At 41.5% G+C, this 25,469-nt stretch overlaps 1 protein-coding gene across 2 annotated transcripts; it reads right to left on the bottom strand.

Moving 5' to 3' along the window:
- Positions 1-1,003: 1,003 nt before the first annotated feature.
- On the bottom strand, positions 1,004-17,778 carry LOC103703467 (HSP20-like chaperones superfamily protein). 2 transcript variants are annotated; one of them, XM_088721124.1, is made up of 6 exons: positions 17,496-17,778; positions 16,921-17,104; positions 14,791-14,971; positions 1,624-1,658; positions 1,487-1,532; positions 1,004-1,158 (listed from the first exon to the last, which is right to left on the bottom strand). In XM_088721124.1, the coding sequence occupies exons 1-6, from the start codon at positions 17,498-17,500 to the stop codon at positions 1,121-1,123; spliced, it is 489 nt and encodes a 162-aa protein (XP_088577250.1). In that variant the 5' UTR covers positions 17,501-17,778; the 3' UTR covers positions 1,004-1,120. The 2 variants fall into 2 exon arrangements, with proteins under 2 accessions (XP_088577250.1, XP_088577251.1); XM_088721125.1 differs by having other exon boundaries at positions 14,791-14,953.
- Between the last annotated feature and the right edge of the window lie 7,691 nt (positions 17,779-25,469).

The following is a 25,469-nucleotide window of genomic DNA, read 5'->3' as shown; positions in this document are numbered from 1 at the left end:
CTAAGTGATATGCGCAATAATCTTATCGAATCGATCACCGCCCTCGTGATGGATCCACCGATTAGAAGCATTTAAAAATTAATCCCTAATGACACATGCCTTAAATTCTCAACTCCTTAAGAATATGTGTCTTCATCTTATTAATTTCTTCGACGATTCATGGACATATACAAACATGAATGAATAACAAATTGCCCAATCTTGTTAATCAATAAGAGTCAAATTACAAATTTATGCCCCAGATTGCAAATATGCGTCAGCCACATTGGCTTCCAGAACATACTTCTAACAACTGATAATCACATGTAAATGGATACCATGACAACACAACTTTTAACATAAATATAAAGTGAATAAAGTGTAATGACTGATTATATATAATCAGTTGCTGCCAACAGGGATGTTGAAGTCTCTTGGTGAAATAGTTGTGAGCTCACAAATCAAGATTTAGATGCATTACCACATTTGATTGAAAATTTTACCAATTTCCCTTAATAAAGGATGAGCAAAGGGAGCTGTGTGTAATTTACTAATTTGTAGAGACATTGTGAAAAATGCCCTCAAATAGATGGGTGACAAACACAGAACTAGGAAATTCCTTCACAATATTGCAGAGATATATTCACATTTCTGATTAGCCTAACAGACATTTTAACGATTTGATCTCTAAAGATTGCTCCTTTATACATCTAGGCAGATGCATTTAGAAATCCTGCAAACTCCCAGGGCAGATGCAATACTAAGGTTTATACAACTCATTCTAAGCCATGTACATTCATGATCAAGACTCCTTTAAAATAATAGGCAGTATGAAACTTGTGTCTTCTTGTGCAAGTATATCAGTGCAAGCTAGTTTTTAGTTAATTCATAGAGGACTTCATGGATTAGACATCTTGATCCCCAGTCATGGCCAGCATTATGCTTTCGCATTTGACATCATTAGAAAAATGCAGGACATAGTTTCAATGAGGCAATGCAATTCTCAAAAGGCATACACACACCATTGAACAAGATATTATCTTCACCATGCAATGTGCTGAACTAACGAAGTCTACATCTAAGAATCACATTTACCTCTCTAGTGGTGCAGTCAGTCTAACCTACCAACAAACCAGGTTAATCAGTTATTTCCTCTAGCTTTCTCTAGATCAGGAAGATCTGCAAACAAACAAACAAACAGGTTTCAGAAACTGCAGGTTGTAGCATGATCGTAAAGTTCTTTCGAAATGATGCAAGTGCTTGAGCAGAACCATGTAGTTATGGACTAATTACATGGCTAATGCAAACAAGGTATATACTAAGTGAGCCTAAACCAAATGCCAGAAAGTCGGCACTGACAAATGGAGGCTGCAATAAAAAGGGTCAAAGTTGCCCATTCCATGTCAATTTTTTCATCTTATTGGCAGCAAAGCTATGGAAATCCACTGTAGAAAAAACAGTAAAACCAAACGGTCATCCATCAACATAAAGAAAGGCATGGACTTACAGAGTAGTCCATCATCGTCACTGCTCTCATCATCTCTACCATTTACCTGAACATGTTCATGACAGCATAAAGGATTATCCACCCAAGATAAAAAAATAAAAAATAAAAAACCAAGAAAAAGGATGGAGTGACAATACCCCATTGTCGTCCTCATCAGAAGCAGGTGAGTCGGCTGAAAAAAAGTTGGCCACAAGATAAGAAACCATAAGAAAAAAGGAAAAAGAAAAGAAAAGGACAGTTTACAAGAAGAAAGGATCAGAGAAAGCTAATATATTCAAAGAAACACGTTGGCATATTGTCCATCTACTCATAAATCAATCATCCAGCCCAAGATACATAAACAAAAAGTCAGCACTGCACCCAGACAGAACAAGAACATATTATAGACCAAAATATCCAGCTAAGCCCAGTCAGGAACAAAGTATGTCTAGAAAACTTTTAGCAAGGGTTGCCAATGCTACCATTGCACAAAAACTTTTTGTAGACACCATGAAGTACCAAAATCTTTCCAGCAAATGAGGAAAACTGTTAGGAACTAAAACCAATCCTTTTGGTGAGCATCTAGGACATCAAAAAGAGGTCAAGATATGTCAGCAACAATTATTTAAGAAACAAAAAGATGCTTACCAGTAGAGGACTAGAAAACCTGTTGCTAACTGGAACAAATTGATATTTGAGTTAAGCTTGATTAGAAAAATAAAATTGCTTGCAGAAAATGCTTGCTACAAAAACACCTTTAAATTAGGGGGGGGGGGGGGGGGGGGGGGGGAGGAAATCAGTGATAGCAAATGGCTGATGGTGAAATAGCAGGACTAGGCCAGCAGACATGTAAGCTTCATGCCAGATTTCTAAATGTAGGAAATCTGTGCATATGACAGTCAGTTTGAAAAACAAAAAAAGAAACAAATCAGATGCCATGAAGCTTCATAATCCCTAGGAGTCTCCAATGCAGGAGAAAAACAGAACAATGATCATTTATAAGCCAGAAAGCTTGTTGGAACTGACTTTAGACAGTCCACAGAATCCACCATATTACTCTTTCATGATTATAGATACATAGGTTTATGCCTACCAGCCTCTGTGTGTGTGTAGCTAGAACAACCATGTCAAAAGAGAGTATATCCTCGCAAATGTCTAAGCACAAGACTAAACTAGTCAATCAAATTCCATCTTTTTTTTCTAGAATAAATTTGATTGGCTTTCTTTCTTAGGAAAAAATAAGACCCTAAACCTCTCTTACATCATGCCTGATCACCTTTGACATGCCTGACTCCGACCAACCTTGTGTCATTCAAGATATGTTGAAGGTGGAAGGAGGGATAAAGGATTAGTGATGCAGGACAACTTTAGGAAACAACATGCTAGAAGAAACCAGGAAAATAAATGAGACTCCAAGTACTAGTAAAAAAGGGGAAACACTCCATAAAAGCACCATATAAGCAATCTAAATACAACGTTACAGTAACACGTATGTGTAATTAGGGCTGAACTAATATTCATATGTTGTATACATATATTATTTAAAAAAAAGCATAAGAAAGTCCAACAATAATGTCAAAGTAATAGGTCAGTATCAAGTTAAAGGAACATCACGAGGACATATGTTGCCATGTATACCGGAAAATCTTGAAGGGTTGTCGACTATCCAATAGAAGCAATTGCCATCAAATCAGACCCATTGGGTCCTTCACATTGCAAATCAAATACAAAATCCAATGAAACAAACTCTACACCCATATTAGGGGACCATGCAATTCCAAGGTCCACTAGAAATCAAATTAGGAGGTTTAGATTGGTGGTAGAAACAAATAAAAAAATTGTTATCAGTTCCAGACAACATGTGACAATTTTGAAGAAAGAGAATGGCCTTTCATGAAAAGTGAACTGGTTTAGAATTTGCTAATGTTGAGTGAAGACTGTAAGGAGCATTGGCCGGTTAAAAGAGTTCAAAAGAATGGCTAAGAAGGCCTCTTTGAACAACTACACTGACAGGTCACTATAGAGGACTAGAATTAGCCCTTCCCAGTTCAAACAAAGAAAGGGTTGATCCTTAGAATTTGATCCCAGGTGAATGCTATCTGACACATCTGGGTTTTAAGTAATGAATGAAAATGGGTTCAGGTCTGAGGAAAAGAGAAAGAAGGTGAAAAAAGATGAATCGAGAAGATACTGAAAGAAAAATGAAAAGTAAACAAGAAAGAGATTTTATTTGTCAATATCATATAACTTCAGATTTTATTTGTCATGTCATAAACTTTTGGGGCCAGGATTGGCCTGCCAAAGACATATATAGCAGCCTTCCACTTGCAATTTTGGCAGCCTTTAGAAAACTTCTAATAAGAATCAAAAGTGCTTTCTATTTTCTTTAACAGGTCGAACCCTAAAAATCCTTCGGACTTAACAAATCACTGCAGAACTAATAATATGGTCCCCCCCTCACTGCAAATCAAACAGAAAGGTAAACCTAGCATAACTCAAGCTTTTTTTGACAATCTTAACAGAATACAAACTACACTACAACACACTCAAAGATCCAAGCAGAGGCTTTGTTATTTCTGGCATTGCTTTTGGACCTTGAATGCATCATAAAGCTCATTAAGATGTGACAAGGTAGAGTTGGAAAGGGTGGAGGAAGGCACAGGACAAGGGAAGGGAGGTAGTGTGTTGTGGGTGAGCAGGTGAGAGTGATTAGAGAGTAAAGGAGGCAAGGCAGAAACTGGGGGCAACAATATAGAGCAAGAGGAGGCAGTGGACAATAGCAAACAAGGCGGAAAGTAGGATTAGAAGCATGAAGATTATAGAAAGAATGCAGGAAACTTTGATCCATATCAAATCGATCTATTATGGTCGTCATATTTAATCTATGTTAAGAGTATGAGATGAGAATATGCCCTCCTACTCCCAGGAGAATAATCCGTGTGTTTGCATTCCCAAGCTTCATTCTTTTCCTTCATCAGAGTACTTAGTTATATAGGTTTCTTCCACTGGAGCAGTCTCTTTCCATATGTTCATGCTGCAGGAACATTTTCTCATTCATTTCTAACAATGAAGAACTTTTCCTTGCATAAAATTTACATGACTTTCTGCGAAAACAGGAACCAAAATGCAGCTTTGGGAAGATTCCAAAAAATCTCTTAGGTTTTCAATGCATCCTTGCCACGGAGCTCGGGGCTTTGACTGAAATACAAACCCATGCATGCCCTGAATCTATTACTAAGCACAGCACTAATGTATTCTACCCTGTTCAAATAGTACTGATTCAAAATTTGAAAGAAAATTCTCAAAGATAATTTTGTTCATTTTGAAAGTTTCTGGAACAAGCTTAGGAAATAAAAAAACCTAATATTAGCATTTTGCATGTTTTGCTTCCTATTTCAATAAGCTCATGAGACGCAACTTTTGTTATTTTGAGAAGATAAAAAGGTCACTAAACTCGAAAAGGACAATGCACAAGGAAGTTGTATCCACCTTATGATTGGCCAAAACCCCTAAACAAAACATAATGGAATTATATACTTTTGCCCTTATGACTGTAAAATGACAAGAATAACTAATTTTCTCAACTTCTGTAACTTGATGGTCTCTTCCAATTACTTGTTCCCTTGCGCCCTCCCCCCATCCACCCCAGAAAAAGAAATCCCCATCACACTAGTCACTTAGCAAAGAATAGGGTCCTTGAAAAATGCCAAAAGAACAAGTACTGATAAGTAGAAGCACCAATTCACTGATCAAAAACATTAATAAGCAGAAGATAAATGTTGTGTAGTCAACATGGTTGCAGATGTGATACAAACTAAAGAATTTCAAGAACTGCTCTATTTCATAAACAACAAAAAATTGGGTACCAACTTATGTTGAATCCTCACCACCCCTGAGCAGAAGTGATCGAATGTAATAATTAATAAACAAGGTATGAATGCAGTCCAATTAGATAACAACATCAAAAAAGTTGATAATCAACCTCGATATGCTTAGTTTGCCCTTCAAAAAAAACTTCTAGTCATTCTGACAACACTTTAATAGTCAAAATCACAGGGATAGGCATCTGGATAGTACGCACCATGTCCTTTGGGACACGAAAGAGAGAACATTTAAGAAAAATTAATTACTGCAAAATACACTAAGCTCAAAATGACATTTTACTTGGTTGAGTTTTGACCTTCATTACATCAACCAATCAGCATCAAATAACTTCGAAGCATATCAACAAGTAACAAATAAAACATAGGTAATAGGGGCTTATGTGGTACATTACAACAGCACAAGCAATGTGTGATAGAGAATCAATGAGAAAGATCTAGTCATTGACAAACTGATGCAGTTGAAGAATTTCTGCATCAATCTAACCATTATTTGTTTAAGCCTAAAAGAAAAATGAATAGGCATAGAAACAATCTTGAATCCATGAAAGGCACACAAGATAACAATATACATATACATATAGATATATTTGTGGTGCGGACACCAGTGCCAGACCACCCATCACTCGGGTCTACAACCGCCGCAGGGGGATGATTCAGCCAGTTTTATTGTGGTTAGAGTGATTTTATTTTATTTGGGCTTATTAGGATATTTTGTTATTTGATAGCTTTTAGAGCTTATTTTGGTATTTTGTTATCTTTGAGGATTTTTGTGAAATTAATTTCCTTTTAGGGATCCTTTTTTGCATTTTCTAGGGCTTATAAATATGTTGGACTGTATATCATTTAGGGTATGCTATGAATAAAAAAATTATGATTCTCTTCTTTTAGCCTTGGTGTGAAATCCTGAGCTAGGGCTAGGTGCGAAGCCTAGTTCTCTCCCTCTCTTCTTCCTCTTCTCTCCTTCCCTCTTCTTCCCTGCTGTCCGGCATCAACATTGGTATCAGAGCCAAGAGCTTTGCTTCCGTCGCCAAAGCTCCGAGATCTTCTTTCACACCCGTGCAAGGAGCCACCACCAATAACAAAGCATCTGTCCAGAACCGTCACAGAAGAAAAGAAACCCTTATTCCCTGCCTCACTGTTCCCGTGGACAGCCCCGATTTCCCCTTTCCCTCCTTTCGTCCGATGCCTCCAGTGCCATTGCGAGGACCATCGCCAAGAGTGTCGACTGTGTGCCCCGCGATTCGACGAAGACCTCCTCTGAGGCCTGGTCCCTAGCCGCAGCCGCCGCCGCCGCCCATGGCCAGATCCGGAGAGGAGCACCGCTACATCGTCCTTCATTGGATCCGGGAAGTGGAGCACCGTCGTTTCGCCGAAAAGGCACCGAAAGCCGTTCCGCCTCAACTCCTCGCAGTGTTCGGCCGCCGGTGCTGCACCTCCGCCCCCCCCCCCCCGTGTTCGCGGCCGCCTCACTGCCACCCGCGGCTCCTCGCTCGACCGTCGCCGCGGTAACAAGTAACCATCTCTGCCTCCCCCCCAAGCCTCCACGAAGGAGCCGAACCAGTAGCGGGTTATCGGAACGGATCGCTCGCTAACCCAAATCTAGTCGAGCTAAAAAAAAATCCATATCCGAAGTGAGTCGTGCCCGCTAACCCGAACCCTATCGAATCCCAATTTAAAAAAAAAGAAAAAAAAGAAAAGAAAAAAAAAGAGAAAAAAGAAAAAAGAAAAAAGAAAGAAAAAGAAAAATACTTGTTCATCTTCTTCCTCCTTTCGTTTCCGTTTCCGCCATCGCCGCCTAAGCGCCGCCTCGCCGTCTCCCCTTGGCCACTTCCGCCTCCGCCCGAACTCCGTCGTCCAGACCCAAGGGGACCTCACATTATCGTGAAGCTTGCCCCTTGGCCTTCTTTCTTCCCCGGAACCCTCGACCTATCTCGGGTTCCCGTCGCCGAACTCCGCCGTCAAGCACTTACTATTTATCTTCCTCCACGACCGCCCGTAGGGCCGCATCACTCTCGCTGCCCCCCCCCCCCCCGCCTCCGCCATCGCCGCTTCCATCTCCACCCCACCTCCCTCGTCCTGGCCGCTCCCACGGCTGCCTCCACCAACCCTAGGGGAAGCAACCCCGAGTTCCGCCGCCTCCCCACTACCCCTCGCAAGCCTGCCCCCTTCCGCCTCGCTCCACCCCCTTCGTCTCCCCCTTCCGTCGCACCCAGTCACCCTAGGAGAATCTCCCCTTCCATCCACACTCACACCCCCATCCACCCCTTCCCGAACCATCGGGCCCAATAGGCCCCCCCTTCACTTCTAATCCAACGGGCTCATCATGCCCTCCACCGATCCCCAACCCTCTCATCAGGCCCACCGCACACCCCTCTCATCAGGCCCACTCCACGCAACAACCCCCCCTCTTCTTAGCAAGCCCACACGGTCTTTCCCCCTTGCCAGGCCCATCGCCCCTCCTTTCACTTTCCATCAGGCCCACAACCTGAAGGCCCCTCTCTTCTATGTAAACGGGCCACTGTCGTCAGGCCTGCCACATCTTTCAGAGCTGCCAAGTTCAGGTCCACCAAGCTGCTATGATCAAGTCCTGTTGAGCCAATTGAAGAGCCCACTTGCCACGACCGCACTTCTAGTTGTCGCCCCAGCACAGGTCAGGTTTCTTCTCTTATTGGAAAATCTATTTATTCGTCTAAATTCAGCATCGATGAACTCTTGTGTGCTCTATTGACTTAGCTTACCGTGAATTCAACACATACACTCAAATAAACTGAGGCGCTTCTGTGTCAAACAGTTCCTCTGCTTGCTGCGGATGAGGGCAAAGGAGGACCAGTTGCGCTCGCAGCTATTCGAAGAGATCGTCTGGAAGAGGATCTGGATAGCTACTCACTTAAGATTTTTTTGCAGATAGCCCAAATGAATCCATCATGTAGCCGTAAAAATATTGATACAAAATAGATTATGATAGTATCATATTAGTAACTATCTAACATCAGTTAAATATCCTCCTAATGTGTAACATAACTGGATTCATACTTTTCTTACATAAGACAGCTTCTCGCTATCCAAAGCTATAGCTGTCCTCTCTAAATAATTTGGTTCGTAAAAAAAAATCATATTGTACTATGTTAATAATAGAAAATACCAGTTAACTTATACATATTAATTAAATTAACTCTTCTAGACATAGGGTCGCGACTTTTGAATCAGGCTCCATCTTCTAAATAACATTACGCAGAGTAGCCAGAAGTTCATCATCCATACCAAGGTTCGCCGTACCGATCGCCTATCGGACCGGTACAGTTCCGGTTCGGACCAGTTTAAACCGGTACCGAACCGGCCAGCTCTTCCCCACCGAAGCCAGGAAAGAAGAGGAGAGAGCGAGCGGGTGAGGGAGGGAGAGAGAAGAGGCCACCCCGCGGAGGGTCGCAGAGGGGCGGCGGAGCCCGCGGAGGCTGAAGCCGCAGCCGCATCCCCTGTTTCAAAAGAAATAGGGGACACGGCCCTGGAAAAAAATTTAGAGACTTTTAAGTAAGACGGCAAATCGGTTGCCGGCTTCACTTAAAATTTTTCAAACTTTTTAATTTAGAAATTTTTTAAGTGAAGTCGGCAACGAATTTGCCGACTTCACTTAAAAATTCTTAAATTTTTTTTCCGCGTCCGCGGCCTCCGCCACGCCCCTGCGGGCTCCGCCGCCCCCCTTCGGCCTCCACCAGCCCCCCGTAGCCCTCCACGGGCGGCGGAGGCCTCTCCTCCCTGCCTCTCTTCCTCGCTCTCTCTTTTTTTCTCCGACTCCGGCTGGGTTCGGCCCTATACCGGTTTTCACTACTCCACCGTACCGATTACAGGACAGACCGGTCTGTTATAGCCCGAACCGGCCGGTTCGGCAAACCTTGATCCATACCAATTCCAGTTATACTGTACTAGAACCGAAGGTTCAGATAGTATGCTGCACATAGAGGAGACCATCTTAGTAAAATTATACAAGTACAGAAGCAGTTTAATATTCAATATTCTTGCTTACATGTTAGATGCAAGTTCCTACCCATTTGGTAGTCTCACTGCCGCTCAATGATGTCGATGTACTTCCGGGCATGGGTTAGATCTGCCTCCATAATCTGAGCCTTTGCCCTCTACATTATGTGATACAGAAAGCCCATCTAGAGGTAGCTCCCGCTATCTACAGCCTGAAGCACTTCATACAATAGTTTGATAGCCTTCACTATCGCAGTAGCCCGTTGCCAGAATGTCTGCCTTGTCACTAAATCTTCGACACTGCTTCCTTCAGTGTCGTGCTGGGCATATCTACTTTTCTGCTACTCGGAACTCATAAACATCTGACGTAGGGCTGCTTTCTTCTCAAGAAGGCTATCAAGTGCAATGTAGTTGGTAACAACCATGTGACTTCTGGTCTCAAAATTTTTTCTACTGCATACCTCCTCAACAGTGAAAGGACCCAGATATGCTTATAAATATACCTGATGATGGTTTGGGCTATCCCCACTGTCTGCTGCACCTTACGAATATTCGCAATGTCCATCAATATGAGATTGATACAATGTGCAGCACATGGAGTTCAGAAAATATGGCCGCCACTCCATCAAGATCTTTCCAGCAGCCTTATATTGTGGCCCATTATTAGTGATGACCTACACGACATTCTCCTCTCCTACCTGATCAATTACCTCCATAAGTTTGAGGATGTACACAGCATCGTGCACCTGATTAGAAGCATCAACCGACTTGTGGATGAAAGTCTTCATATCACAGTATGTCAAAAAAATGATGACGCTCTGCTTGATAGGACCGGTCCAACCATCACACATCACAATTAGTCCATCTGTGAGCCACTTGCTCTTATAGGAGGTAATCCATTTTTCTATCTCCTTATTACTATCAAGAAGCTCACCACAGATGTTCTTTAGGCCTAAAGGATCTACACCGAGACCGGCAGTCTCTATGCGGAAATGACAGATCTGTAATACGTATTGTTTGCCACATTCGCTGGGATGTGGCTAAAGTGGAACCAGCATTGAGTCAACTCTCTGCTGCTTCGAATCTCTGATTGAAAAAGGCATGTGAATTTAAATCATGGATTGCTGCTCCAAGTGGAATCTCTCTGCATGACTTTCTTTTGGCTACTAAAGGCCTCCAGCATAGATACAATCCGGCCACCGCCTCTACTGACGGCCTTCCTAACTGAAGAGCTCCTTCTGAACTCTGGATCTACCCTACTGCTCACAGAACCAGAGCCCGACTCGTAGTACGAAGGCCGAAATCACGTCCTATAGCGGGCCACCTCATCCAGCTGTCACTAATCATCCAGGCTCGCCTCCATGGCAGCCTGAATTTGTGCCTCATTATCCAGAGCGGACGCCTCCTCTAACTCTCTAGAGTGATAAAAGATGGCTCTTTCGCTCGGCAGTCCACCTCCGCCTTATTCTTGGCAACTCTCTCCTTCGCTGCTCTGAAATCAGCTACGTCAGTTTATTAATTATTTAAAACTAGCAAAATATTAATAGACGGTGATATTTCTTTACCTCAAAAAATATATCAGGTTTATCTAATACATAACCCCAATTTTTCATTTTTTATTTATTTATATATTTTTAATAATTTTATTTTTTAAAAATATTTATATATCATAAATTCAGAAAAATATGATTTCTACCTCAAAATTACTTCTGAATTATGTAATATGTACCACTAATTTTTCATATTTGATAGTAATTATATATTTTATATTATTCTTTATTTAAAATTAATTTTTAAATATTAATATTTTAAAAATTAATTTCAGCTTAGATCCATGTAGAACCCAATAATGGATGCTACATATATTTTTCTAGGCCCTCAGACATGCATAAAAGACTACTTATTTCTCAATTTTTTCAAATTTAGGCCTAGACTACTATGCGCATGATCGCATCAAAACTAGAATGAATGGACACCAAATTTTTATAGAGAGTAGCTTGTATGCCCCTAAATACGTTTCTGATTTTATAATTTTTAATTTAATTTTAAAAAATTTATTCTTTTTATCCAAAAATATATTTTAATTTTTAAAAATTATATATAATCCAAAAATGAAAAATTTTATGTCAGCATGTACATCGTCCATAGATCTACAACATATAAAAAAAGTCAAGCCCAAATCAAAATATTTGGCTTGATCTCCTTTTATTTGCAATTTTTATGCTATTTTTTCAAGCCTCCCCCAAAAAAAGAAGATAAAGAAGAGGAAGCACATCTTATTTAGCCTTGGCTCTTCCTTCCGATAGTCTGAATCGGTGTTGTCTATAGCTTTTTTTGGAAAGAAGATGTCAAATTCCGTTGGGATGGTCTTCTCGGGCCTTCCCAACGCCGGGATGTGGCTTTTAAAGGCTCTTGAGGCCACAGTGCCAACAATGGCACTGTGGCAATAATACCACAATGGCCGCAATAATGCCACAGTGCCCACAGTCAACTCGGTTCGAAACCGGGTTGACTCGATGCGGACCGACTGGTTCGCACCGAGTCGGCATCAAAGCAACCAGTTCCGACTAATTTCAGCCCGAAAAGAATCGGTGCCAGCCAGTCCCTTTGCGGTTCCAGCCCGTAGAGACGGAAACCGAATTTAAATAGCGAACCAACCCGGTTTCGCACCGGGTCAGTTCAGTACTGCCTGAACCGGCCCCGTTCAGCAGACCTTGGGTTAGATGATTGTGATTATTATGGTTATTATAACATAGACCCTGAATTATAGCCTCTACCTGTATGCTAGGTCATTTAGGATGTTATGACTTCATTTGAGATAATTAGGAACATGTAGTAATCTAGATAGTGGTTATGGATTCCGTGCTATTCCTAGATGTTTTTGCATTATCCGTCAAGTATGCTTTCCCTCTGTCTTTGCATTACCTTGTGTAGTTACTAGTTGGCTGTAGTAACTAAAATGCTAGTTAGACTCCATGACGAATTAGAAGTACATATAGAAATTGGTTTACTCTGTCTTGTATGAGATACAAGATTAGCATTGCTAGTGGTTACCCCTATATTTAGTTTATGGCTTAATTCGGTGCTCAATAATCTATTCCTCATTGTCATAAGGTAATTGATCCTCTGGCCCCCTAGATAGCATTCTGAAATGGAGATAAGATTGACTCTAATATGGAGGCTATATAAACAAGCGAATAACTCATCCAACAAGAAGTATTATTTGGGAAAGACGTGTGGGGTGCTAGACTCTTGACTGTTATGCAATGCTAGAGATCATGAGAATGTGAATATCTACTCATGTCGGGGTTGAAACAGGGAACTTGGTTAAAAAAATTCCCAACCAAGGAAATTTGTAACAGTAGATACTGATATAGACTTGATGAATGCATCTGCTGCCCACAATGATACAGTTTGAGCTGTATGGCTATACATTAATGTTCTCACAGGGTTACTGAAATGATTTTCATTGGATCAGGTTCTAAAAATCTGATGTTTGATTACCAACAAGACTATGGCTACAGGTAGATGACCAAGCTTACGGTTAATTTTTATAGGCTTGGACATAAATCTAATGTTACATCTATTATATGATCAGGTAGTAGTTGCAAATTCCTTAATTAATATACTTACAGGGTTATGTCAACTAACAGGATCTGAAGTTCGACTACTAACATGATTATGTTGTAGAATCAAGTTTGGTACGGTGCATTTTGATTGCCTTGGACTGTTTTTTATGGCTGTTAATGATCAGATCTTTGTCATTAGCTAAGTTTAGCTTTACTTTATCTATGTAAGTTTCAGTTTCAGTAAATCATGAAGTTGTATATTGACTAGTTCTTTTTTTTTTTAAGGGGTGAAGTTAGTACAATTTTTTTGTATTACTTTTTCCTTGTACTTTGTACAAAACTTGAACTGATTGAACTATATCAGCGAGCATGTATAGCTTTTCCATTTAATTCAATTGAAATGCAATGCAAATACTATTATTTAATCTTAAATCAATGACAACTTTAATTTACAAAAGCATCTTGTATATTAGATAGGTTTCTGGAGGGTAATTGTGCAAGACTATGGACTCCCAAATGGTCAATATCAACTATATGATTTGTTGGAGAGCTTTTGGAAAGGTATATTGGCACACTTTTGCAAGGGTATTATGCAAAAGGGTTTTTTTGTCACTTATCTCAAAATTTCAGATTTTAGATGTCTTGACATCCAACAATGATGGCAGGGGCATTGCTGCAAAAATATCTAAGCAAAGGGATATTTGTGCAATTTGAAACTTTCAAGGAGAAAATATGCAATAAGACATATTAAAGTATATATGCAAACCTCCCTTTTTTTTACTCAGCATGACCTTCCAAGCAATTAGTTACCACATAAATCATATAAGCTGTCACTCAAGGTCACAAGTGAAATACACCAAGAACCAAAGACAACCCAAAGGTAAGTTCAATGTACACTGGCTAGGCTTCTCCAAATTAAAAAAATTTGGTTATACAGTCCCAGTAACAATAAAATAGGATTAGTAGACATTTTCATAGTTGGAAGTCCATGGATAAAATCCGTGATGGATTTAGTTGGAACAACTATTCCTTCTAATTATACCACGAAACAAGAACAAAATAAAGGAACAACCATTTGCTTGGATTGAGGAACAATAATTTCTTCATGCAGATAAGACTATATCAGTACTTGCTAAACTTGTGTACTATTATTATTCCAAATTCACTTCAAGATATCCCATGGTGACAACAACTCTATAATTAAATGTAGATCAGATATATGTATATCAAGTAACAGAAGTATCAGGACAAAAATCATGCAACTCTCCAGCATGTGCATGAGATCTATGGATGGAAAGAACAACATTGAACGATGCAACAATCAACAGGCCACATGTTATAGATTGTACTTATATAGAGGCCATTTCCAAATGATTATTGCATAAAGTACTCAACCAGTGGTTGGTGGTAGAGGTTCATCTGTCACTATTTAATAAAAAAGGTGAAAGATTATCCCAAAATACTAGAGAATCAACTTTTTTTAACTCTAATATTGAGCAAAATTGCATGTTATGTACATTTTAGGCATCTGATATGAGTCTCAAAAGGGTTAACCACCAAATATTTTAAATAATGTTCAAGCAATTCTTAATTCAGTAAGCTTTTGAAAAAGATTAATGCTAGCTGAAATCCAGAGTCATAAGTGATTTCAAGAATGTGCCACCTCTCTACACATCAGCCTTGATAAGTACACTGAGAACAAGCAAAGCTGCCTCAGGCCCTCACTAATTGAAAAGCATCACATCCTTGAACCCAACAAACATTCAGTAAACATAAATTAGAATGACTTGCACATATCCAGAGGTGATCACATGTCCCATCTACATATTAGCTAGCAGGTGAGAATAACGAGCCCAATGTAATAAATACACATTGTAGTATTTTTCTAAGATATACTTACACAAGGCAGACTCTTCATCATCCTCATCACACCATTTATTCCAATCAACCTTAATATAAGGAGCAGGTTTTTCCTCTGACTTCAGCAGTCGCTTCCACCAACCTTTCTTCTCTTTCTGGATTGAGAAGATTATGTTTCGCAATCCAATATTTGTTTTACCACCCTGATAGAGCCCAACAATCTTTGCAAATCAAGAGCATCATCATATGAAGCTTGACTATAGCAAAACTGTCTGCAGCAAAACTTCATCATGCAATAGAAGAATTATATACAACCATACACAGAGTTATATACATGCATGCATGCATATATACATATGTCTGTGTATACACACAAGTATATCTACATTATATATACATACATACATAAATATATATATATATATAATCATTTTTGAAGATCAGATATCAGGGAATTTGTATGATTGGTTACTATTTTCCCCATTTTCTCCCCTCTCTTTTCTATTTTGAATTTAAAAAACATAAAAATAAGAGAAGAATGATGATCAGCACATATCTACTTTCTAACCAGCATCATCATTCTAAATTTTCATTTATTTATTTATACACACACAGACATATATAAGTACACGTATGCATCTATTTTGTTTATATGCATATGTCAGCTCATGAAAAGCCATATTGTGGAGAGCAGCCGAAATGGGAGCTCGGCAACAATTTGAAAAATCCCTAAATGAATGCAAAGGTGCTTCAGAATAGCCTGTGTTAGTCCATGATAAGTGGTGATAGTACACTTTTTGAGTTTTCCCCCTTTGGGGGAGGGGGGTAGGGTGGAGCCTCTTTTTGTAATATTTCTCAATCTCTTTCAGCAATAAAAGAGAAAAAGAAACCTTGCAGATCCAATGCTAAATTGAGGCGTCAAGGTTCATGAAGCCAATTACAAATCTCAGTCAAGAAATGAAGCAGATTTTGAATCTTACATGTCGATCACGAATCCAACTTCCCTAGGAGACGACAGAAAAACAAAGTAAAGTCTAAAATAAGGTATGCCGAACCGGGCCGAACCACCTAGTTCATCCTATACCAAACCAAACTGGTGGGAAACCAAGTCGGTTCGGCCCTAAATTTCGAAATTTTTCCCCTCCAGAACCACTCCGAACCACAACAAACCAGGCGGTTTGGAGTGGAACTAGTGCAAACCGTTGTTTGAACCGATTCAGGCCCCCCACCTCTTTAAAAGGATTGAATCATGGTCTATTGAACTGGGGTGAACTGTCCAATTCACTCCGTACCGAACCGATAGCCGGCCGACACGAGTCCCAATTCCAGTTCGGCTAACCTTGGTCCAAAAGTAAAAGCCTTCAAACCAAATACTTTAGGCAATAAGCATATACACAGTACAAACTTTTTTTAAAGGGCTTAACTCGGGTGAGGTAGATCAGAAATTTGAAGATGGTATCCTAAAATTTATTTATACACAAACAGACTTCATATTTCCCGTCAACGATATTAGCAAAGGGTCATCTATGCCAACAGACTGCAACTTAAAAGAGCTCACCAGTTGACATCTTCTGCCTATGGTGACACATCTACTTTGAAATGTTGTCAGAATCTCATGAACACACCCTTTCCATAGGCACTTTCTTGTTCAAAATTATTTCAGGTGTATGTCTTCTCAATCTTGCTTCATGTAAATAAGCAAAAGCGAAGCAAAGTGCAACCCACATGAGCGGCAAATTGACAAGGTATGTTTTTGGATGGTTCAATAAGAACAAATCTATATCCACCCACCAGATTTCGTTTTGGTATACAATCCCTCTTGCTAAGACTAAATTACACTTTCTTGTTATTAAGGGATTCTAATAAAAATTGAGTTATATCATCAGAAAACTACAAAAATCATGACACTTGTCACTGAAAAGTTGGTAAGTCTGGAGATACGAGCATTGGGGCATAGGGAATGTACAAATCATTGTCTAAGATAGAACATTAACATAGGCATATCTTAACATCAGAGACAACACCAGAAAAACTGGCATTTGACTATCAAATTTGCTTAAACAGTCAAGCTCATAATCCACCATGAGGAGAAAGCATCCATAAGCACGAGAATAAAAACATAGGCCACTAGATGGACTTATATGATAAAAGGAAAAAAACATAAACTTGCCTCGGGAATAATAGTATCATAAAGCTCCAGTTTGAAGCTGAAAAGTTCGCCTTGAGGCCCAACAGCTGAGAAACTGAACAAACCCTGAGGTTCGCTCTTCACACACACATCCTTGGCGTCCGGCAAAGATACGGTCAAGTAAATCTTATCAGAACGCTGTGCCCAAAGAACTTCAGGTTGGCGACTGCGTACCAAAGAGAAACTAAAGTTAATAAATGAAAATTTTCTTTTTCTTAAAAAGTAAAAAAAAAAAGAGATCATACATTTTTTACACTTAGGAGATCAAACTAATAATAATAATAAAATCAAATATCCGAGGACAGACTAATGGATAATAGCAGTCTCCGGATAACAGTAAAAACATAGGTTGGTTTGTTTTCCTTCCCTCAAAAAAAGGCAGGAGAACAAAATGATTTTAAAAAAAATCCAAGCGCCATAGCCTGATTTACTTTCTGCGTTTCCAATGAGGTGAATCACATGTTTAAAAACTTTTGGTAATAAAAGAAAAACTGATTCAAAAGAAAAAAGAAAAAGAAAAACTAGCACAATTGTGGAGATTGGAAAAACCCGGTTACCCCATGGGAAGAATCTCCACAAAATGCCCCGGAAAACAGTCCGAGAACTAAAATTGGTGACAGAAACCCTATAAACGGAAAGGGCTCGCTCGAAAAGGGCAAGGAGTCTCCGACGGAGTCGAATCCCGAAAACAACGGGAGCTCTTGGGCCGGAAGAGAACCCAGGCAGCGCAGAGGGCTTACTGCCAAAAGAGCCGGAGATATTTTATAGAGTTTCCCAAGAGAAAAAAAGGAACAGCGAAATAAGTGTCCAAAAAGTTTGACGGAGCATGGATTCAAAGATTCCACAACGGACGCATGTTGATTTTGCACCTGGATGAGTGAACCGAAAGAAATGGTAATGGCTGTAAGCTGATGGGGCACAACTGGAAAGGCCAACAAATCAAACTTCACCACAGTGCTAGCACATGATTGATCAGAAGCAGCCATTTAGCAGGCCTAACACCGCACGATCGTATTTGCATATTATGAGCTCCTTATGGTTGACTGCATCCTAATCGGGGCTCCAGTGATCACTAAAATTCTACTGATATGATAGGCAGGACGTCATCCGTATATGAGAATTCACGCCTAATATCCAGGTTGTATCCAAGTCAGTCATTTCTAGTCGGCCCATGTGCCCTTATTCTTTAGTGATAGGTAAGCTTCTCGACCCACACAATTAACAAAAGAGGAGAACTCAGGAGGTGAGCATATAAAAAAAAAAACAATGCTCTAACAGACTGAAAAAGAACCTTCTTCTGTTCTATGTGTACCATCTGACTTAGGCATCGGAGGATCCCCCGTCAGATACGTTATGGCCAAGAAACTTTTTCATTTGGGTTGTTTCGTTGTTTCATGTTGGAGTGCGGCCACCCAACAAGAACCAATCTAATTACCTCAATGGCAGTGTGATAGGACAAGGTGAGCATGCTTTCTAATGGCCTCCGTCGTAGGTCCTCCACATGGCTAGGGAGCATGAACCCCTAGAACATCTTCCACGTCACTCGGAGATTGCCCTAGCATAGCACCGAGTTAGAGACCCTTCCGGACAAGTACGGTAAAATGGTCCCCAACTCCATGCTCCATAGGGTTGGTCGAAGTGAAGACATCGGTGCATGCATACCCCCAGTGGGAGGGTTGAAGACTAGTTCAGATACCTCGGACAGCGTTATGGCGGTGGCAGGACCAATGGTAAAGTTGTTGCCCAACGTGACAACCCAAGAGGAGGGGTGAATTGGGTTTTCTAAAAATTATGTTCCCAAATTTATTTTGAATTGAATGCAGCGGAATGATAAAGTGTTATCTTACTTAAGCTCTAGGCAATTACAAGTAAAACAGTGGAAAGTTAAGTTAGAGCAACTACACTATGTAAGTATAAAAGCAAAGCAAGATGCACAAGGAAAACAATACAAACACAAGCATGTATAGTGGTTCGGTGCACCCCAAGCACCTACATCCACTCTCCAAGCTCTTTTGGGAATTCACTATAATTCCACCGATTACAGTCAAGTTATTTTACAAGCTCACAACCAACTTGTTGTTTTCACGAGATCACAACGAACTCGGTCGGTTTTCACAGGCTCACCGACTAGAACCAAACCGATTATTTTTCCGGGCTCGCAATCCAACCCAGTTGGTTTTTTCCGGCTCACCAACCAAAACCTATACCGTTTGTTTTTTCGGGCTCACAAACAACCCAGTTAGTTTTCCCAAGGCTCACTAACCAAAATCTTTACAACGTTTGTTTTCCGAGCTTACAAACAACCCAGTTAGTTTTCCCTAAGGCTCACCAACTAAAACCTTTTTCTTTGTTGAATCCTCCTAATTTAACAACTTCCAATTTAGGTTTGGAAGAACCTTTACAGGTGCAAGAATTGAAAAAATTAAAGTACACTAGAGTTATGCTGAAGATTTAAAGCAAAAATGAAAAGAGAGCAAAACTCGGATTGGTGTAGTGGTTGATCTTTGAAGCTCTTCACCAATTGATTGAGGTTGAGGATGTGATCTTGAGGCTCTTGGTGGATGCTTTGATTAATCCTAACTTGAATAGCTCTCCTCTTGCTCAAATATTTGCCCCTTTTTGTGGATTTGGCGTTATGCTCTCTCTTTTGGAGTTCTTGAAAAGATTTGATCTTATGGAGCTCTTCATCCCTTTGTTTTGTGGTGTTTCCATGAATTTATAGCCTTAAGAATATGTGGAAAGCTTCTCCTAGCCGTTAGAGACGAAATAGAGCCGTTAAAGATGAAAAACTAGCCGTTGGAGTCGTGAAAAAACTAGCCGTTATGCTTTCCAGCGTGCTCGAGTCGACTCGCGCAGACCTTGAGTCGACTCGGCTGAAGTAGGAGTCGGCTCGTAAATAGGAGTCTACTCGGCACTGTAGCTGGAGTCGGCTCGAGCACTATAGCTGGAGTCAGCTCACTGTAGCTGGAGTCGGTTCGAGCACTGTAGCGCTGAAAACTGCTTTCTGTCCTGACTGAGAGAGAGTCGGCTCGAATAGTAGGAGTCGGCTCGGCACTGTAGCTGGAGTCGACTAACTATAGCTAGAGTCGGCTCGAGCATTGTAGCGCTGTGCCATAGCATTCCAAAGTGGCAGAGTCGACTCTAACCTTTCAGGAGTCGACTCGAGGACTGTTCTTTTGAATTTTTCTTTAGAATTGACCCTCCAACTTGATTTCTTTGTACTTGAAACTTGGGCCAATGAAGTGTAGCTTTCTTCCAACTTTTTGAGAACTTTTGAGGCCTTCTTGCATTCTTTCAACTTACAATATTTCTTGCAAAACAAATTATCTTTCTTCTTGCAACACAACCATTAGTAATTATACTTCAAGATTTTGTGAGCATCAAAATCAATCTTTGGGTCAACAATCTTCCCCTTTTTGATGATGACAAAACTTGGAGTATATGCAATATAAAATAGATTATATTCTAGAACTAATGTAAAGCTAAGTTGCATGAAGTAGAAAATATGTATCTTTAAAACATACTTCATGATAATGCTTTAGATTTAATCAACTTAACATAATCAACACATAAAGCATTATAAGCATATACTCAGATATTTCTCCCCCTTTTTGACAACATTAAAAAGGTTGCAAGATAATGAAACATTACGCACAAAGCAATAATGATACTCAAATATTTCTCTCCCTTATTGTACCCTGATTTTCATTCAACGCATGTTAAGGCAAGAATATGAATCATGCAACTCAAGGCAATAATGTCTGTTGCCCAGATAGACAACCCAAGAGGGGGGGTGAATTGGGTTTTAAATTAATTTGGATAATTAAAACGTTATGGATGATTAATTAAAAACTATTGCAAGTTATTTAATTAATGCTAAGTGCTGTGAGTGATGTGAGAGGAAGAAGAGAAGAGACAATCCAATGCAAACACAGAGTTTTATAGTGGTTCGGAGCTACCCCTTGCTCCTACGTCCACTCCCCAAGTCTCTCTTGGGAATTCACTATAACCCCCTTGGATTACAGCCGGTTGTTTTGCAAGCTCACAACCAAACTTGTTGTTTTACGAGCTCACAACGAACTCGGTCGGTTTTTCCAGGCTCACCGACTAGAACCAACCCCGATTGTTTTCCCGGGCTCACAATCAAACCCTTACACACGTTGGTTTTAACTTGGCTCACCAACCAACCTTAATCTCCTTGATTCAATCCTCCGATTGAACCAAGTAAATACAGTGTGTAAAAGAAAACAGAAAACAGCTTCTCAAAAAGCAGATAAAAACAATATGAACAATAAATGAAGTTAAGAAGCCTCAAACGCTTTTAGATCGGAGATGAGGAATGGCTTCTTGAACTTCTGGTCTCCTCTTGAAAGAGTGGTCGACTTGAATGCAGGAGGAGGAAGCTTTTAATGTTGAGAAGATGTAGTTGGATGCAGTTATTGCAGATCTTCCCTCTTTTTCGTTGAAGAACAAGTTGCAGAGTTGAAAGCTTGAATGCTTGGAGTGGAATGGTTGTTCTCTACCTTGCTACAGTCTTCTGTGGCTATTTAAGCCAACCCCCACGGAAACTAGCCGTTACACTGCTTTTTCTGTCCATTCTGCACACTCTGCGCAGCCTGACAATATGACCGTTGGTGGGTTGGAGTCAACTCGCGCGATCAGGAGTCGACTCGGCTGTAGCGGGAGTCGACTCAAGCTTTTCCGGAGTCGACTCGGCAACTGTTCCAAATTTGAATTAAAGTTGCCGTCACGACTGGGAGTCAACTCGTCTTGACCCGGAGTCGACTCGCCAACTTCTGGAGCTGACCTAGCAATTTTGGAGTCGGCTCATCCACAGAAGTCCGTGGATCCAATTTTGAATTTTGTCCACTCGAGTCGACTCGACTGTCCTTGGAGTCGACTCGAATCTCAGAGCCCGAACTCCCGATTCTCTGTCTTTTGGCTCATCCAGTCTTGGAGTCGACTCGAACTTCCTTGGAGTCGACTCGGCTCTCAGTTTCCGAAAGTTGGTCTTCTGCCTTTTGACGTGAAGCTTGTCTTGGAGTCGACTCGAGCTGTCTGGGAGTCGACTCGAATCTCAGAGGCAGTAACATGGTTTTCTGTCTGTCGATGGTCGCACAGTCTCGGAGTCGACTCGCGTATTGCGGGAGTCGACTCGAATCTCAGAGTCCATAAAATGCTCTCTGACCTTTTCTTTGTGTACCTCTTGGAGTCGACTCTTACTACCCTGGAGTCGACTCATTGAACATTGGAGTCGACTCGCGCACTTCAGGAGTCGACTCGTTGACAGGTTCTGAGATGAGGCTTTCTGTTCTTCTTTCTGTTCTCAGTCGGAGTCGACTCGTACTAGTCTGGAGTCGACTCGAGCTCGTGCCAGTGAACTTGATACGCTTGGAGTCGACTCGTGATACTCGGGAGTCGACTCGAGTCTCAGACTTTGGTTCAGCAGACTTCTTAACTTATCCAAAATACTATGAACCAAATCTAGAGACACTTGGACAGGATTTTCACTGAAACACTCAATTGAATTCATTAGTAATCACAAGATATACTCAAATGCTTTGAGCTCATCAAAATCAAATGGGGTTTTAATCAATCACTCCACAATCTCCCCCTTTTTGATGATGACAAAACTTTGAGTATATGTAAAATGACTTGCTCAATAAATAATGAAATAAAATCCATAAATGAATTCAAATGTCTGATAATTTAATTTATCCAAGTTTGAAAGGAGTGAAACAACAAATTTCGGAGTTAAAGCTCCCCCTTTCATTTGGAATTATATAAGCCTTCATATTATGCAATCAATTGTTTGGCTTATATGTCATTAATGATTTAGCTTGATTAAAATTCAGATTCTCCCCCTCAACATATGCATTCAACTATGTTTTGATTCTCTGAATTTCCTTTTAATGCTTTGAAGTTTTTGAACTGAATTTTTTGTTTTTAGAGGGAAAATCTGTCAATTTGTTCTTGAGTAGGATTCAGCTAATCTCTGAATATCCCTTGAATAGATTCTGGAGATTACTCCATTAGGAGTCCCAAAAGAGAGATAATGAGCCTCGAGGTACCGAATCCACTTAGAACAAATTTGTGTGTGTTTTTAAGAGTTTATCTTTTTATTTATTTCTATTGATTTCTTTTACATATTTTTTCATATTTCTCCCCTTTTACACATTTTATACATATTTCTCCCCCTTTTTGTCATCATACCAAAAAGGAGGTAATCAACCACAATCAATGGCACAACCAATCATCAAATGGCACATAATTGAAGATAAGATGTCTACTCATTGTATTGATATGAATTGAAGTAGATTTGAGCATACAATAAGTAAAGTAAAACAATACAAAACAGAACTCAAACACATCTATGTCCTCCTCGAGGATGAAGCTTCCCCTCTCGAGGATGCATCTCCTCCTCTGGAGGATGTGGCTCCTCCTCTCGAGGATGTGGCTCCTCCTCTCGAGGATGGTGCTCCTCCTCTCAATCGGCTCTGCTCCATGAGGAGGGTGACTGCATCTGTGACATGGCCAAGCTGTGTGATGATAGACGTGGTGGCTCTGCTATGTGTAGTGGAGAGCTCTGTCACCGACGCCTGAAGCTCAGTCACCGATGTCTGAAGTGCGTCCAGCTTGTCGATGAGTACATTCGACAAGCGCTCGGCCCCCTCGGTGGTGGTGTGCATGTCACGACCTATCTCCTCTCGCATCTGTCGAGTGGAGCTCGTGACCTCACTCATGCTGTGGAACTGGGCCTGGACCAAACTCCGGACATTGTAGATCTCTTCCCGTACATGAGCCGTCATGTCAGTCACGGCTGTCAAGGAAGGGACCAACTGAGAAGATACGGGTGCAGGAGTGGGAGCAGGCACCGCACCTCGGAGCTCCCGAAGCAGCTCATCCCTCACCTCTCTGACTATCTCCTGTCGCAGCTCCCGGAGCTGCTCAGGATCAATCCGGACCCCCATAGAGGGTGGTGCCGAGGAGGAAGGTCCGGCGGAGGTGGTAGGAGCAGGAGGAGTGGATGGAAGGTCTGGATGGTCTGGAAGGTCTGGGTAGTCTGAATCGGGCTCAGGACTGGGTGAAGGTCTGGTGGTCTGAGCGATGAGGGTAGACTTCCTAACCCATACCCCCTCTCTCTTCCGAAACCCCATCCTGTGCATGGTCCCCGTACACAAGCGATCTGTCCATCGCAATGCACGAGAGGGTTCCCTCTCAGGAATGGGAATCTCGTACTCCCTAAAGAGAAGAGTAAAAATCATGCCGTATGGGAGGGTGAGCCTAGGTCTATCTAGGGGCTCACACATATACCTATAGATGAGTTTGGAAAAGTTGACCGGGGTGTCCTGAAGAATGTAAGACATAATAGCTAGGTCCCTCTCATTTACAAAATCAAATCTTCCTGTCTTAGGGAAGATGGACCTGGACAGAATACTCAAAAGGATTCTCACTTCAATAGGAAGTGAGCTAGCAGATACCTCGTCTAGGGGGGACTGAGGTGGATGCCCTAAGACGACCGTAAGGGCCTCAACTCTATCCTCAGGGTGTGCGGGAGCCACCCCTACTAATGGAAGGTGGAGGATGTGGGCAATGAGATCCTCCGTGACACGCACAGGGACACCTACTACTGTGCCCTCGATACCTCCATCTCCCCGATGGACGGTACTATAAAACTCTTGAACAAGGCCAGGGTAAGTGGGAAGGTCCAAAGTGAGGAAGTACTCTAGGCCCTGGGCTCTAAGCCTATCACCTATGGTGAACCCTTCCCGGAAGAGATAGTCAAAGTCGACATACCTCCCGGTGGTGACGGCCTTCCCGGCCAACGGCCTTGTGGAAACCGCCCTAGGCGGGGAACGAGCCGGAGGTGGTTCCCTCGCGGGATCGTGTCGCGCCTTGGAGCGCCGCTCGGGACCGGCCTCGGGACGGGACCTCTTCCTAACCACGGTCTTACGAGGCATCTTGACCTAAATGGGAAGAAACACCTAAAGGATGGAGAAAGGTCGACGGAGGAGACTCGGGACGGACAGGAGACGACCTAGGAACGGACGAAAACCCTAAGAACCGGTGAAAAATCGACCGAACAGAGGTTGGAGACGATCGGGGACGACCTAGGAGTCGGCTCTAGGGCTTTTTGAACAGTGGCGGCTTGAAAGAAAAGTGTTTGCGAAACGACAAACCTAGGGTTAAAAAGTCGGATCCCGACTGCGAGTCGACTCCCCTGAGTCGCGAGTCGACTCGACCTCGAGTCGACTCCAGAATATGCGCGAGTCGACTCTCCTTATGCGCCTGTAGACTTCGAGTCGACTCCCGACAATGTGCGAGTCGACTCCCCCTCAGCTGCCATCTTTGCGAGTCGACTCCCGCAAATGCGCGAGTCGACTCCCCCTTAGGAGCCGGCTCTGAAACTTACTCGAGTCGTCTCTAACTTTGGCACGCACCTAAAACTCATGCTATAATCGTGCCAAATGAGGGAAAATCACCTAATTATGATCTGATTTGATGATCATTGAAAAGAAACTCTATTTTAA

Source organism: Phoenix dactylifera, chromosome 1 (genome assembly GCF_051530095.1).
Source record: "Phoenix dactylifera cultivar Ajwa chromosome 1, Ajwa_hap1_PhDact_Kaust_v1.1, whole genome shotgun sequence".
Taxonomy (NCBI): Eukaryota; Viridiplantae; Streptophyta; class Magnoliopsida; order Arecales; family Arecaceae; genus Phoenix; species Phoenix dactylifera.
This window is presented reverse-complemented; position numbering and strand designations above follow the sequence as displayed.

Coding starts and splice junctions, on each gene's coding strand:
- LOC103703467 (XM_088721124.1), bottom strand. Junction 14,972..16,920: donor ATGATACTATTATTCCCGAG/GCAAGTTTATGT, acceptor TGATTTGCAAAG/ATTGTTGGGCTCTATCAGGG. Junction 1,659..14,790: donor TGATGAAGAGTCTGCCTTGT/GTAAGTATATCT, acceptor ACTTTTTTTCAG/CCGACTCACCTGCTTCTGAT.